Genomic DNA, 13,652 nt, shown 5'->3' with positions numbered 1-13,652 from the left:
CATGGATGGCTGGAAGTGTGGTCACAAGAAAAAAACGCTCCTTCTGGTTCTGACAGAAACAATATCACAAAGTTTTACCACCTCCCAGCTGAGAGGAAACAGCTGGAAAAAAGGTTCTGCTCTGCTTACTGCAACAGATGGCAATCTGCTATCCCTGCTATCCCTGCTAGCATCTGCTAGGTGCTGCTAGAGGGAGACTGATGGGGGTCTGCGTGGTGGAGGGAAGGGTCCTAAACCAGTTGTGACCTGGGCAATGCCATACGATGATTTCCTTATCTTTCCTTTTTCCCATTTAAAAAGTCCAGGAGGTATTATGAACACACTCAAACATTCGCAGACTTCACGTTATCATGTTCTTTTATGAAAACTCCAGCTTTTTACTGCTCTAGGTGCCCAGCTGAGATCTGGCAAAATGGGGACTGCATTGCTGGCTGCATGCTCTGAACATCACAGGATCTGAAACAGCCAGCAGTGGCTGTCCCAAGCAGGGCACACAAATCTGTCTTCAGTCGATTTCCACTTCTCTCTGCCTTGGTTCACTGTGCATGAAGCTGCCGCTCCATCCCCAGGAGGCACGGCAAGACAGCGAGGTCAGGTCTGGACTCCTGCGGGAAATGTCACTCGTGTGCTGCCTGTGCGCCACTTTGCAGCCTCCCGAAGATGAGCGCACCCGAAGAATAAAGAACCATTGAGCCACGGGGATCGCTGCGGGCTGGCAGAGAGCTGCGCGTCTCAGGGGAGGAGCGGGGGACTCCTTCATTGACAAAAAAATCCAGTAAAAACGGTTTGTTTCAGGAAGTCAGGGGAGAGGAGACCTTCTGACTGTTCAAAGTAAGGAAGTAAGAAAATCTCCCCACGTGCTTCCCAAAAGACAAGGGAGAAAACGCAAAACTGCCAGGAGGGAGCTTTCACCTGGCACGGACTGCGTGCGGAGCAACCTGCAGCTCCTTGGGGTGCTTCGCTCCGTGCAAGCAGCGCCCGCTGCCCTCCGTGTGTGCGTGCGCGTGTGTCACCCCCGGCGGCCCCGTGCCCTCCCACGGGCTCCGCTACCGGCTGTCCCCGGCAAGGGTCGGGGCTCAGCCCCGTGGCCAGCGCTGCCCGGATTTGTGCGTGGCGCTGCAGGAGGAGGCGGGGGAGAACGAGCCCCGCTGGGGAGGGGGGGCAAGCCGGCGCCCCCCGGAGCATCAGGGAGGGTTAACCCGCTTGGTCTGGGAGGAGAAAGCGGAGGCCGGGCTGGGCAGGGGGAGGATAAGAGGAAAAGGGAGCGAGCGTTTCGGCGAGGTCGCACACCGCCAGCCCCGCCGCAGCGGCAGTGCGTTCCCCTCGCAAGCGGCGGACCGCGGTGGGGAGGTGTGGGAGGGTCCAGCCATCCCCCCACACACAGCCCCCCAACTTTACCTCCTCTTTCCCCGTCGCTGGGTGAACGCGGCCGGAGGGGAGAAAGGGCGGCCCGGAGGCGCGGAGCCCCGGGGGAGGAGGAGGCAGGAGCATCTACGAGACGCCGCTCCCTGCCCGGCAGACGCGGAGAGAGGGGGGAAACCTCCGGCTGCGCGCCCGGCCCCGAGCTTCGAGGGGTGGGGGCTAAAAGCTAGAAAAGGACCTGAGCGGGGACCTCCCAGCCGGAGAGCGGGCGTCGGGGGGAGCGACATCCCGGGGAGAGTCCCCCTCCTCCGCTTCCCGGAGCAGCCGCCCGCCGCCGCCCCAGGATGTGGGTGCCGCTGCTGCTGCTGCTGCCCGAGCTGCTCCCCGCCGTGCCGGCCCAGAAGCTCTCCGCGCTCACGGTAAGGCCGCCCGCCGCTCCGGCCCCGGGGCGCACCTGAGCCGGCGGCCGCCGCTGCCCCGGCCCGGAGGGACCCAACCGCCCCGCCCGGCCCCGCTCCCTGCAGCGGGCACCGCGCTTCTGCCGGGGGAGCGCGGCCCTTGGGAGCCCAGTGGAAGTTTCCTGCGGGTCTCCGCAGAGCTTCGGGCCAAAGTTAATGCCCGTGGTGCCGCTTCTCTTTCCCCAGAGGGGAAGAGCGCTGCAGTGAGGTCTCCTTGCGGACCGCCTTCGGTTGACCGATTTCATTTTATTTTTGCTTATAAAGCGGCTCGAAACAGCCCTCGTTGGCTATTCCAGACTCCGCGGTGCTAAACATGGAACTCTGCGTGGAGATGGGTGAGCCAATTCATTAGGCTTGCTAAATAAGCCATAACCACTTCTCCAGCCAAGACCTGAGGTTTGCAGCTAATAGCTCAGTGCAGCCTTCTTGTAGGGCTCGCAGTGTTTGCAAAGCTATAATTAATGCAATCTGTAGAAATAAAAACATTTTCCTTAAATGTTTTTAAACAAGTGCTTGAGTAAACATAACGGGCAAGGAGTATCCCTTGGAAGCTGTTTTCTAAGTGTTTTGGTGAAGGCTGTGCCCCTTGGAGTTCATTATGCTGAAGTCACAGGCAGTTGCAAAGTGAAATGGACCCTATTTTTGTCTCGGTCTTTCAGAAAAAAAAAAAAAAAAAGCCTCTGTAAAATACTGAGAGCTGTTTTCTTTTTATCTTTCTTTTCAGTGGGGACGGGGCGGACAGGGAAAGCTCAAGGAGAAGTTGGGCTCGGGGGGTGGGGGGGGGGGGGCGGCTGATCCGTTCATACCTGAAATTCTTCAGAGGAAGTTTTGCCTTCTCATCTTGGTGGATTGCTTTTCTCTCTCTCTCTCTCTCTCTTTTTTTTTTTTTTTTTTTTTTCCTGTTTTGAAATGATTTGGAGATTAGAATCTGACAAATGAAAAGCTTGAAGGGATGAGTTTGCTCCGTGGATTTTATAGACGTTTCCAAGTGAGGGACAGAGAAAGTGCAGTGATTTTTTTTTTACCTCTTTTAAAGAACCTCATTTGAAGCACCCATGGGCCCTCAGGTGGTACCTTATTCCAGTTAACAGGGTAACACTGTAATTTAGCTCCGAGTTCACTTTCACAGATATGTAAAAGAAGTTTGCAAGAGACTACATGTTATGTTATTTCTAAAATGCATTTGAAAAGTTCTGAACATCAGCATAGAAGTAAACTAGAAATGCTGAATTTGTCCAAATGTAAAATAGGAGTGATGGTGGCTGTTAAATCACTTTTAAATGATCCCTGAATGAAATGACACCAAAGCGTCTCCATGTGTGTCTGTAAGGCTCTGCTGAATGTAACTGTTGTTCAGTGGGTGGCTGCCTGCCTCCCTAAAGCTGGAGGAGTAGAAATCTGGCTGGGGGCACTTAGGAAAACCCTTAAAAAATTAAATGTCATCAACTCGTGTGGATGCGTTTGACTTCAGCTAATGCAGAGATGTCTACATCCTCTCTGTTCCCCCTCTCACACAGCCAGAGTGCGCATCATTCATTTCTGCACCTTACAGTAGTGCGCACCTTTATGAACCGTGATCAGAGAAGTCAGTACTGGTGGAATCCCCGGCCCTCTGCTGCCAAAGAGGCATTGATGCTGGAGGCTTTAAGCATTCAATCCGAGCAAAGGCCAAACATTTTGGTTGGAATAGCAGGACGTGCTGCTGTTGGGCTGTAGTGAGCCCACGTTGATCTTCCCACTGGCTGTGCTCTTCTTACAGAGATGGACAGCACATATGAGTAGCAGAGTATGTTACGAATCCTTCCATAAAACGGGTGATGAGCCGACAGACACCCGTGGTAACAAAACAGTACACACACGCTCATGCACACATACTCTGCAGTTCCTCTTGCAAGATGAAACTGAGTTCTGGTGGCACGAGGCAGGTTCTCTTTCTGCTATGTGTGTACTTCCCTTTTTAAACAAAACCAAACCAACAACACTGTAACAGCAACAAGTAGCATCACTAAATCATTCTTCACTCCCGCAGTCATTTTGCTTATAGCTCATAGACTGTATAACCCCTTCCCACCCATTTCTCAGATATTCGTGAGTGAGATCTGCACAGTTATAACGAAAACCAAATCCAGGCTGTGTAGGAACAACAGGGAAATGTATGATTTCCTTTTCACCTGCTGTGCCCTTATTTACTGACAGAGAACTACCGTTCTTTTCTGTGCATCAGATGAAGTTTCCCCCTTTATTTGTGGTTGGAAGAATTATAAGCAGATGCCATAGGGACAGAACACTTCCCCATGTCTTGTCCCCCCTATCTGCATGAGAGTTTCATGAAAACTGCAGGATGATTATAGGGAAGGTTGTGCCTATCCCCAGTGATAGCACACTGCCAGGGATATGCGGCTTGCCAGGTGGTGGCAGTAACAACAGAGGCACAGTCTCCTTAACCACAGTGGTAAATCTGCCATAAGATGAACCGTAGCAACCTCGTGATAGTACAGTTCGTGTTTCCTCTAGCAACAGTTACTTTAATGAGGCTCCTGGCATCAGTGTCATTCTTTCAGAAGTTGGCTGTATGAATCGGATTTTTTTTTTTAATTACCTACATTTTGAACAGCTCTGGGTTCTGAGAGACAAACTGGGTGATGGCTGGGCAGGGAGGGGGCACCAGCACCTATCGTTATGTTCTTAACTTGTCAAAACAGCTTTCTGAGCTGTTTTAGCTTGATGTCTTTGCTAGCTCCAGAAGTACAGCAAGTATTACTTTCAGACAGTACTTTCAGCAGTTTATAGACCTGTATCCTTGTTTAGTTAGGAATAATGTCTTTGTATTAGATTTCCCTCAAGAAGGAAAAAAGGTCACATGTGAATGCAGGTCCACAGAGAATGATGAGCAGATGGCTCCCTACAACTTCGATAATAGCCATCAGGTCAGTGTTTGGCAGATAGATGTATCTAAGTAGCCAGCAGGTAGTTGAGATACATCAGTCAGTCTAGAATATGGTCCTCAGGTCCTCATGGCTACATCTAAAATGAGTGAATGAGTGTTGTAACTTGTTCCTCTCTGTCCAAACTGTGAACCCAGACAGAACATGCTTGGGTCCTCATCTGTGTGCCAGAGCAGAGGAGAAGCATGAAGGAAGAGCTGAATTGTTTTGGGAAAGCCAAGATATGCACCAGAGTCTGAGAGTTTTTAAGTATTCGTGGGTTCACTGGCTTAGACATAGCCCAAAGCTACTTGAAACTTGTAGCAATCTTGGCCGCTTGTGGTCAAAAATTACTCTGTGCTAAAGTTGCTCCTGGACTTGTCTCCTGTGTAGAAGCATATTGCAGAAATAGGCGCAGTGAGGGGAAACAAGATATTCCAGTTCTGAATTACTAACTGAGCCACAGGGATGGATGGCAGAGAAGAACATTATTTGGTATTCTACTTATTGTTATTTCAAATAAACAAACATTGGCAACAGAACAATGGCTTTCATTTTGGGAAGGTAGACTGGGAGCTGTCTCATAAGAAACCGAGATTTGGAGGGACTGTAGCCAATTTGGCTGCTCCTGTTTTTTCCTCCCCTTGTGTCAAATAATAATGTAAAACAGTCTTCATTTCCACAAAATATCTTCAGTGTTACCTTGTTTATGGAAAAGTCAGGTAATAGTCTGGAATTCTTGTAGCACATTGTTGGAATGCTTCTTCCATGCTGTGTTTTTATTCTGCTCTACGATATGCAGCTATTCTTTCTGGGTGTAGAAAACTGGTGATAGCTGAGCCTTATTGGCATATTCCATCAGTGGAATAGCCATATCTTGAGGTTATAGGTACTTTTGTTTTGACACGCAGTGTAGAAAGAATAAGTTTAAGATCACCATGCTTATCTCCACACTTAGTTTGGCATTGTTTTGCCATACTTTTGGAACCATCGGCTTAGCTTTTATCTCAGTTACAGTGTTCTGTGTGTGCATGGGCTTGTACAAACAATAGGACACAAGTGTTTCTTATTTTAAAATCTTGATGACTTGTAACGTACCACAAACTATTTAATTTTGTGCTTTCAAAGCCTTGCTGAACCACGTGTCTTTCTCTATATAATACTGATCTTAGACCTTGCAAAGGAAGAAAGTTTGCTTGAAATCACTCCTCAAAATGAGCACCTCTGCCTGTTAAAAGTTTCTTTCGTCAGAGGCTGAATATTTCAGGGAATAATTGTTTTCTTTTTCTCCCCTGGCACGTGCTTTGTGAGTATTCAATAGTATTTAATGCCCTGGATAGCTTCCACAATGCTCACCAGTATAGGATGGAGCAGTAAGGTAGTTCAGTAAAGGGAAGCTAAACACAATCAAAGCTTTCCAAGTTAAGGACCCATTTGGATGGTGCCTGCAAACCCAAACATTTGGAAAAATTACTCTAATTTTGACTCAAAACCCAAGACCATAAATAAGACTGTAAGTGGCTCCAGATCCTAATAGCATTGTTACTGCAAATGGGCACTGGTACAATAAAGGGTACATCAGCTCTGAAAATAAAGCACTTTCAACAATGCCTCCTTCCTATAAATTCTCTCTCAAGACACTTCTCATTAAAGAAACAAACCCAAAACCTGTGAGGGTTTATTATTGAAAGAGTCAGCAAAACCTTTAATCAGCTGTTAAAAATAATATATCTGCATGCAGCCAACATAAACTGTACCTTATTATATGAAATACATAATGGAGATGGCAAGTCAACCTCACACCTGGAAGATTTTAAAGCTAGAAGCAAAGAGTGGAAGTGACTGTCAGTGGGGAAGGAAGAGCAGGACAAGGGAAACAGAAAGAGGTAAATCACGCATGCTTTGGCCAGTTGTGATATTTTCATCCTTCCACTGTTGCCCACTGAATACCTTGAAGAACAGCTACGATTATTCCTTGAAAGCTGGTAAATCCCAGGGCTTGGTTTGCTTTGAGAAGCCTCTGTAGGTTTAGCTGCTATCCAAAACCTATCTGAACTGTATTGGTTTGGAAATCAGGCTACAAGACTTTTCAAGATCTGGCTTGCTCAGAACTTTGCTAGCATTTCCACTTCTTCAGCCAGACCAGACTTACCACAGGCGCAGCCATTTTCACAGTATTTGGGTACTTCCATTTCCTGTCGGGCCTGAGACCAGGAAGTGCAGAGGCGCCTGAAAATTAAAAAACTGAGAAAGTTTAGAGATCAAAGACCTATTTTTGAGCAGCAAATGAAGATTTGAGTTTGGTTGAGGAGTGGCATTTCTATCTGAACAAACTCCTGCAATCTTTGGGAAGCTGTGTAGTGGGGTTAGATTTTGCTAAGGAGCCAGATACTTTTCCATATCTGTTTGTTTACTTCAGGATCGAACCCTGCATGTTTCCAAATATTCTGTGAAGGAAATACTTCAGGTTGTTTCAATGTTATGTTTGGAGGTAGAGTTCTAGAAAGTTCAGATGCCAGATTGACAATGCTTGCCATGTCATGGTGCAAAGCTGGAAAACTTTCTCCAGAAAGACTATCAAAATTGTTTTTGACTGTGTGAGTGCTGCTCTCCCCTCCTCTTCCTCTCTGTTATGTTCTACAGTCAAATTCTAGTGACACTGGTCATTTTGATCTTGATGGCCCCACATAATCTCACGTGGCATACTTCTGTTGACATTTCTCTATCAAATTCTGGTTATTAATCAATACACACTGCTTTCTTTTTTATCTACTGTGGTAGATAAGACACTTTCTAGTGTAACTCTGGCTTGAACCCTGAAAAGAGGAATTGCATCAGGAAAAAAAATGCAGTTTACAGTGTGCTGATGTTACAGAGAATAATTGATACCAAAGGAAAAGGAAGGGTAATTTAAGAGGTAGAAAAAAAACTGTCCATAGGCAATGCTTGGTAATTGCCTTCAGGAGAAGAAAGTTGGCCATGGAGAGAAGAGCTGGTGTAGCATAAATAACTGTGCAGTTCTTCCTGCACTATTTTGATTTTTGTCTCGTTGTCTTATCTATGCAGGGAATTGTGCTGAATCACAGTCTTTGGTGTAGCATGGTGGTGTGTGTGGAAAGCAAGAACTTTAGTTACAGCAAGGTAAAAGCCACCCTAGAGTGTATTGACTGGGATTTCAGCTGATGAGGTAACATTTGGTAGCAGATGGTTTCTTAATATTACTGTATTAAATTATGAATTGTCTTCAAAAAAGCAACATTAACACATTATCATGCCTTAACACGAACCCAGGGAAATAAGTTTATGTAGAGTCATTTTTGCAAACTGAAGCTTCAGCCAGTCTTGGCAAAAGAAATTGCCTTGATGAGTTAGTAACTGCCCTTCAGTGATTTTTTTTCCCCCTTTCTAATTTATTAGCTTTCAGAAATGACCAGTAAGCATTTCATCAGCTGCTGAAAATCCAGGCTAATAGAGAGTACATCCTAGACTTCTTGTCAGGACAGAGAGAGAAAACATTTCCTGAAGGCGATCCATTCCAGCTCTCTCCCTGGCTTTCTCAATGTGCTGCTAGAAAACTCACTCAAGAATGTTTACCTCAAACCTATCCAAAACTTGCTTTTTTTCTTCGTTTACTTCGGACTGCTTATTCTGTCATCTTCTGAGACACCAAGTAAAGATCCTTTCTTCTTTTGTGTTACCTTAGATTTGTTCTGGGGATGTAATAATATACTTGCCTGTCTTTAGGTGTTCATTTTCAAACTGCATACAAATTAGCTGTCATACATATGCCATAAATCTTCAACTCTATCCTAGAGCACCTAAAGAGTACTTATGTGAAAACAAAGAAGAATTCCACTGCTCCGGAATGCTCTCTATTTATGTCAAGCCTGCCTGCTGTATTTTACAGATCCTTAGGATACAATTACTGCTATAAAGTGCTCAATCTTTTGTTGGGGCTACATTTCTCATACATTTATCACTATTCTGACTTGTGTTCAGTATTAAAGCGAGATACTGTCAGTGAATAAGCACATAAATAGTCTGGAGAGGTTGGTACATTTTTCAAAATGAAAGTAATGGCAGATAAAAAATCATTTTAATGATAATCAGGATGGACTCACTGTGATCCACATAGCAAGCTGTGGTTCAGAGATTGTGGGCATGTGTGGTTGTCAGGGAGGGAAGGCAATGACTCAGTTTCATTATCTTTCTCCTGCTCTTATCCAGAGTAAAGCAGAGGAGTGGTGGAGTTTAATCTGAGTAAAAGAGTCTGCCATTGAGTCTCATTAGTTCTTTGAAGGAGTGGGAGAAGGAAGGGTGACATTCTGGTGGATACACAAGGTATTTAACCATATTTTAACCATAATTTGACTATATGAACAGAAATGCTATTAAACCAGACTACAGTATTAGAGAGCAGAAAGTGTATGATCTGCCTGGGATCTACATCATGTGATCTAGAGAATTAATTCCCAAACCTTTCTCTTTGTCGGATGATGCCATTTACAATGGCAGGAGGTACTGCCATTGGCTGTGGCATCTTTCTGTTGATGGAAGAGGTTAGACTCAGGGACTCCTTTCTGGAGAATACAGGGGAGAGGCACAGAGGTGGCAGCACACCAAAAGAGAGAATCTCATTTCAGTGAGGCTGCTGGACACATGAAGTGCTGCCTGCCATGCACTTGCCTGTCTCCTGACTTTATACAGGCATCCAAAATGCACTGGATTCATATTTGGAATTGAGAGGTGAATTTGGTGCTCTTAAAAAGAGGGTAACAATCAGAGATAAGCATTGTAAGGACGTGAGGAGCACAGCTTCCATAGTGACTGGATCAGTTGACCCAGTTAGTGTATGTATCTTTGTGGCCGTCTGCTTAGGTGAGGAATTACTCAATGCATTTAATTGCAATGTTTTAAACATCTCTCATTTCCTTTAGCATCCACAGGAATACCACTTAGTTCAGCCAAAGTGAAGGCTCTGTAGGGTTGCATTTGTCTAGTACTGCTGTCACTGTGGGCCTCTTTTTTAGCACCAGTAGTGCTGTATAGCACTGCTCACAGGGAGCTATCGTGTGGACTGCTGTCTCTGTTCGAGTGAAAAATCACTGTGACATGTTATTTTTGAAGTCACAGTTGTTATAGAAACAAATAAGTGAAACTCGGTACCAAGTATACTACTTTATAGCTGAGGATAGCACAAATTCTAAAGGTGCCCCTTTATCCCCACATTAGGGTACAGGTAAAAAAAAAAGAAAAGACTGCCAGCAAAGAAACTACAGAAGACTAATTTCACTTATGTTGATTTGTTTAGTAAATTGTCTCTGGTCTGTTGGATGGATGACTTTCTGGAAGCAGCCATCAAAGATCTGAGAGACTTCAGATAGAAAGGAGAGAGTGAGTTTATACACGTCTTTCTCCATTTCTTCTCCTGTCCTTTCCATTGCAAATACAGCCCAGTGCCAATGCTTTGGCAGCATTCATCGGGTGCAGGGAGGTCACCTTTCCTCTTCTATGGTACTTTCGGGATCCACCACCGGAGGGAGTGCAAGAGCAGCACGGTCTCCTCTGTCCCCACTGGGAAGGGATGAAAGAAGTAGCAAACCTTATTTTTCGAGCCAGCTGCCTATGTCTGGAACGGGCTTACAATCAGGTAGCCTCCATTTTTTGTCAGCACCTGTCACTCAGTTGCCCGTCAGACAGGACATCAAATGAGAAAAATCTCAACGAAAGATATTAAAAGGCAGAATTCAGGTCTATGAAAAGAAAGTGTCTTTAGTGTGGGAGCTCAAAATAGGCAAGTGTGAACAAGAGCGGAAACGTGGCCTAAAATACATGTTGCTCTCTACTCCAGGAAGGTTTCAGCCTGTAGAAAGTGTATGCCCTGTTCATTTCACTGCAGGTACCTATATGATTTCTTCTTGCAGCATTTACCTACAAGAATTCTGACAAACAAGATAAAAGAAAGTGGAAAACTTATTCTCCACATCGTATTTAATAGGATTAGGTTTCAGAGTCCATCCTCCTGGGAAAGCAGATTTCAAGCATGTCAGTTTTTTGATGGATTTCAGCCTGAGTGGATTTAGTTGGAAATCTGAACTTTGTACAGGAGGTTTTATCTTTCCATCTTGTTTCCTCCTTGAAAGGCTTCATAAATTACATTTCTGAGAGGAAGAGAAAGAATTTTTGAAAGGGGTGTTCATTTGGCAAATTGCTCTCCTGTTTAAGTTTCCCCTTTCCAGGTGCTGAACGACTCCCAGAGCATAAGTTCTGTCACTGCTTGGTAATGGAATTTCATTAGATTGCAATAAAATTACTGTGCAATATTCATGCTCTGATAATTGATTTATTTGTGAAGGGAAAAAGGCAAAAATCAAACGAGTCAAATATTTATTTGTGCACCCTTATTGCTGTAATTTTCTCCATTGCAAAATGGGTATTCCATGCTGCAGTTCTGAAAAGACAGCGCTTACCTTCACTACATGCAAAAGCAGGAAAGACAGAAGGCAGCAAGAGAGCCAAATCGGGGTATTTCCAACTAGATGCCCAAGTCAGATCTGACACCAAGATGGAATATCATTCATTTTATTGATAGAGATTGCTTTATGCATCCAGGTGGCTGGTGAGAAACCTGCAGAAGCACAGCAAACAGCAGTGCTGGTTTGTTAAAGTGGTCATGGCCAAAGGGCATCTGCAGTGTGCAAAGGGCCAAATGTCATCTGCATGGTATTTCCTGACTTGAGGGAGCTTAGTGTCTGAACCTTATCATTGCCCTAAAGCTGGGGTTCTCAAGCTGTGATATGTATTTCCTTTCACAGTGCAAAACTCTTTCTCACCTAAAGGAGGAGAAGACCCTAACCAATGCAGCCAAATCTTTCTTGCAAAGAATAAAGGGAGTGTTTGGGTGCCTCTTTCTATTTGCACAATTATCTCAGCATGGAGTTTGGATTCATTGTCTCTTTCTAGCTTTTCTTGAGAGAGGAAAGAAGATGGGACTTGTGCAAGATGCTTCCATCCTGTGGATCCAGACCAAAGAGCTGAGAGCCGTTCTTGCTGCCACTCCAACTTGTGACTTTGTTCTCTTCTCTAAGCAGTAGCATTAAGAATTCTTGATGGGAAACCTTACCCAAAGTCTCTTTTGACAACCTCAGAGAAGTGTCAAGTATTATCAAGGAGCACAGATCTTCTTCTGCAGGATACCTGGGGCTTCAAAATATTTTCTGTCCACTGTAATAAATTCCCTAGATTGCAATTGCCTAACTTAAGACTATCCATGTCAGTCATATATGTGTATGGAGGTGTGTTCTATATATAGTCCCATGAACTGCTTTTCTTCCTTTTGTTTTCCAAGGGTGACTGGAAAGCCTCAGTAAGGACCTAAAGTTATACTGGGGTAAATAACCAGAAAGTCAGATTTTTTTTTTTCCCTGAAGTTTATTAATTTGATCTGAACAGTTTGATCTGAAACTTTTTTGTTTGTTTATTTTGGTCTAAGAAAGGGGAAGATGCTTAGAAGTCTAGCATTAGCTTTCATTTGACTAAGCTCTCTTGACTATTATCCTGAACTATGTGAGAACAGAAAGAGCTTTTTTTTCCTGCTTGAATTTCTAATCATTACAGGAGCAAAAAAAAAAGTTGCAGAGTTTTTCTTCTTGACACCGAGTAAATCATTTCTTTAAAAATGCTATCCTGAATTTTTCCTCACACCTGGGGCTGAGGAAACTCCAAAGTCAGATTCATTTTAGAACTGTATCAGGCAATCACACAAGTAAGACAAGTAAGAAGCAACCAGAAGTGTTCACTGAAATTAGGTGGTTACAAATAAGACTATTTGCATGTAAAAACTCATTATTTCCAGCTGACAGCAATTAAACCAGTGTCAGAGATGGAATGAAATTCCCTCAAGGGAGCCTTGTATGAATGAGACAGTTAAGCATTAGAAAGAGCGTGTATGACAGATGGAAACGCTTGAGAGAAACGACAAGTCTATCAAAGCTGAAGGGGGTCACAGTTCATATTCTGCAGCTATTTTGTGGTATGCAGGATGTCTCTCAAGAAGAGCCCTGCAGCTCTCCGCTGTCAGCAACAGCAAAGCAGGTGTGCACGTGTGTCTGAGAGGCAGAAATAGATGCTTTCTATTTTGCATGCCTGATCTTTCTTTCTTTCTGTCCTTTCTTTTTCTTTCTTTCTTTTTTTTTTTTTTGAACATACATCAACACCTTTTAAACCTTTGCCTTTATTTTTTTCAATGCTTCTTGTTTTGCTAAAATTCCGCAGTTTAGGGGAGTGTCATTTAGAAGTTGTTAACAGAGTAGAATTGCAACTGATTACTTAATTTCATATCAGTCCTTTGTTACTGTAAAACAGCCTGAGGGCTGCGTGTGTCATATGCACACAGTCTGAGTCCTGCCCTTTTAAAAAGGGGTGGGATGTGTGCCAGGTGTCTGCAGAACAGTTCAAAGGGTAGAGAAGCATGGATGAAGGGAAATGAGACAGTTTGCCCCTGGTATGCCATTTTGAGAGAACAGAAATGATTCTGCCTTGTCGTGTTGCAGTCCTTCACAGTTAAGAGGGGGGGTCTCAGCTGCAGCTTCTGTCCTAACCCTCAGGAATCTCAGTTTGCTCTCATACATGCTCATATGACTTGAAAAGCAGCAGTATCTGAGACAGGCTTTTGACAGAAGTTACAGTTCTCTGATCATGTCATATGTGTCATAGACAGAGGAGCTGCAGGTGCAGCAGTGAGTGCCATCGAGTTTGCACAATAACAGTTCAAATATTCCAGAATCCTAATAGAGGACATGGCCAAACTTCTACACTAGATCCTCCTAAGTTCAATGGGAGTTTGAGCTGGGTGAAGTTGGACTTGTGCTTGTCCTCTTAACTTTGTACGAAGAAAAAATCCTGACAG

At 44.4% G+C, this 13,652-nt stretch overlaps 2 protein-coding genes across 9 annotated transcripts in view; one reads left to right on the top strand and one right to left on the bottom strand.

The window, feature by feature from the left end:
- Positions 1 to 611: 611 nt before the first annotated feature.
- LOC124418351 (translation initiation factor IF-2-like) lies at positions 612 to 1,649 on the bottom strand. The gene is made up of 3 exons (XM_046939473.1): positions 1,613 to 1,649; positions 1,399 to 1,581; positions 612 to 754 (listed from the first exon to the last, which is right to left on the bottom strand). Exons 1-3 carry the CDS (start codon positions 1,647 to 1,649, stop codon positions 618 to 620), a joined length of 357 nt encoding a protein of 118 aa, XP_046795429.1. The 3' UTR covers positions 612 to 617.
- SMOC2 (SPARC related modular calcium binding 2) overlaps positions 1,279 to 13,652 on the top strand; it is a 135,830-nt gene continuing 123,456 nt past the window's right edge. For all 8 annotated transcript variants that reach the window (XM_015284372.4, XM_040697666.2, XM_015284371.4 and 5 more), the window contains exon 1: positions 1,279 to 1,781. In XM_015284372.4, coding sequence (XP_015139858.2) covers positions 1,707 to 1,781 — 75 coding nt within the window. In that variant the 5' untranslated portion in view covers positions 1,279 to 1,706. The remainder of the gene's footprint in view (positions 1,782 to 13,652) is intronic.

This window comes from Gallus gallus, chromosome 3, assembly GCF_016699485.2.
Source record: "Gallus gallus isolate bGalGal1 chromosome 3, bGalGal1.mat.broiler.GRCg7b, whole genome shotgun sequence".
NCBI classification, from domain to species: Eukaryota; Metazoa; Chordata; class Aves; order Galliformes; family Phasianidae; genus Gallus; species Gallus gallus.
Note: the sequence above shows the minus strand (reverse complement) of the source record. Positions and strands in the feature narration are given on the sequence as shown.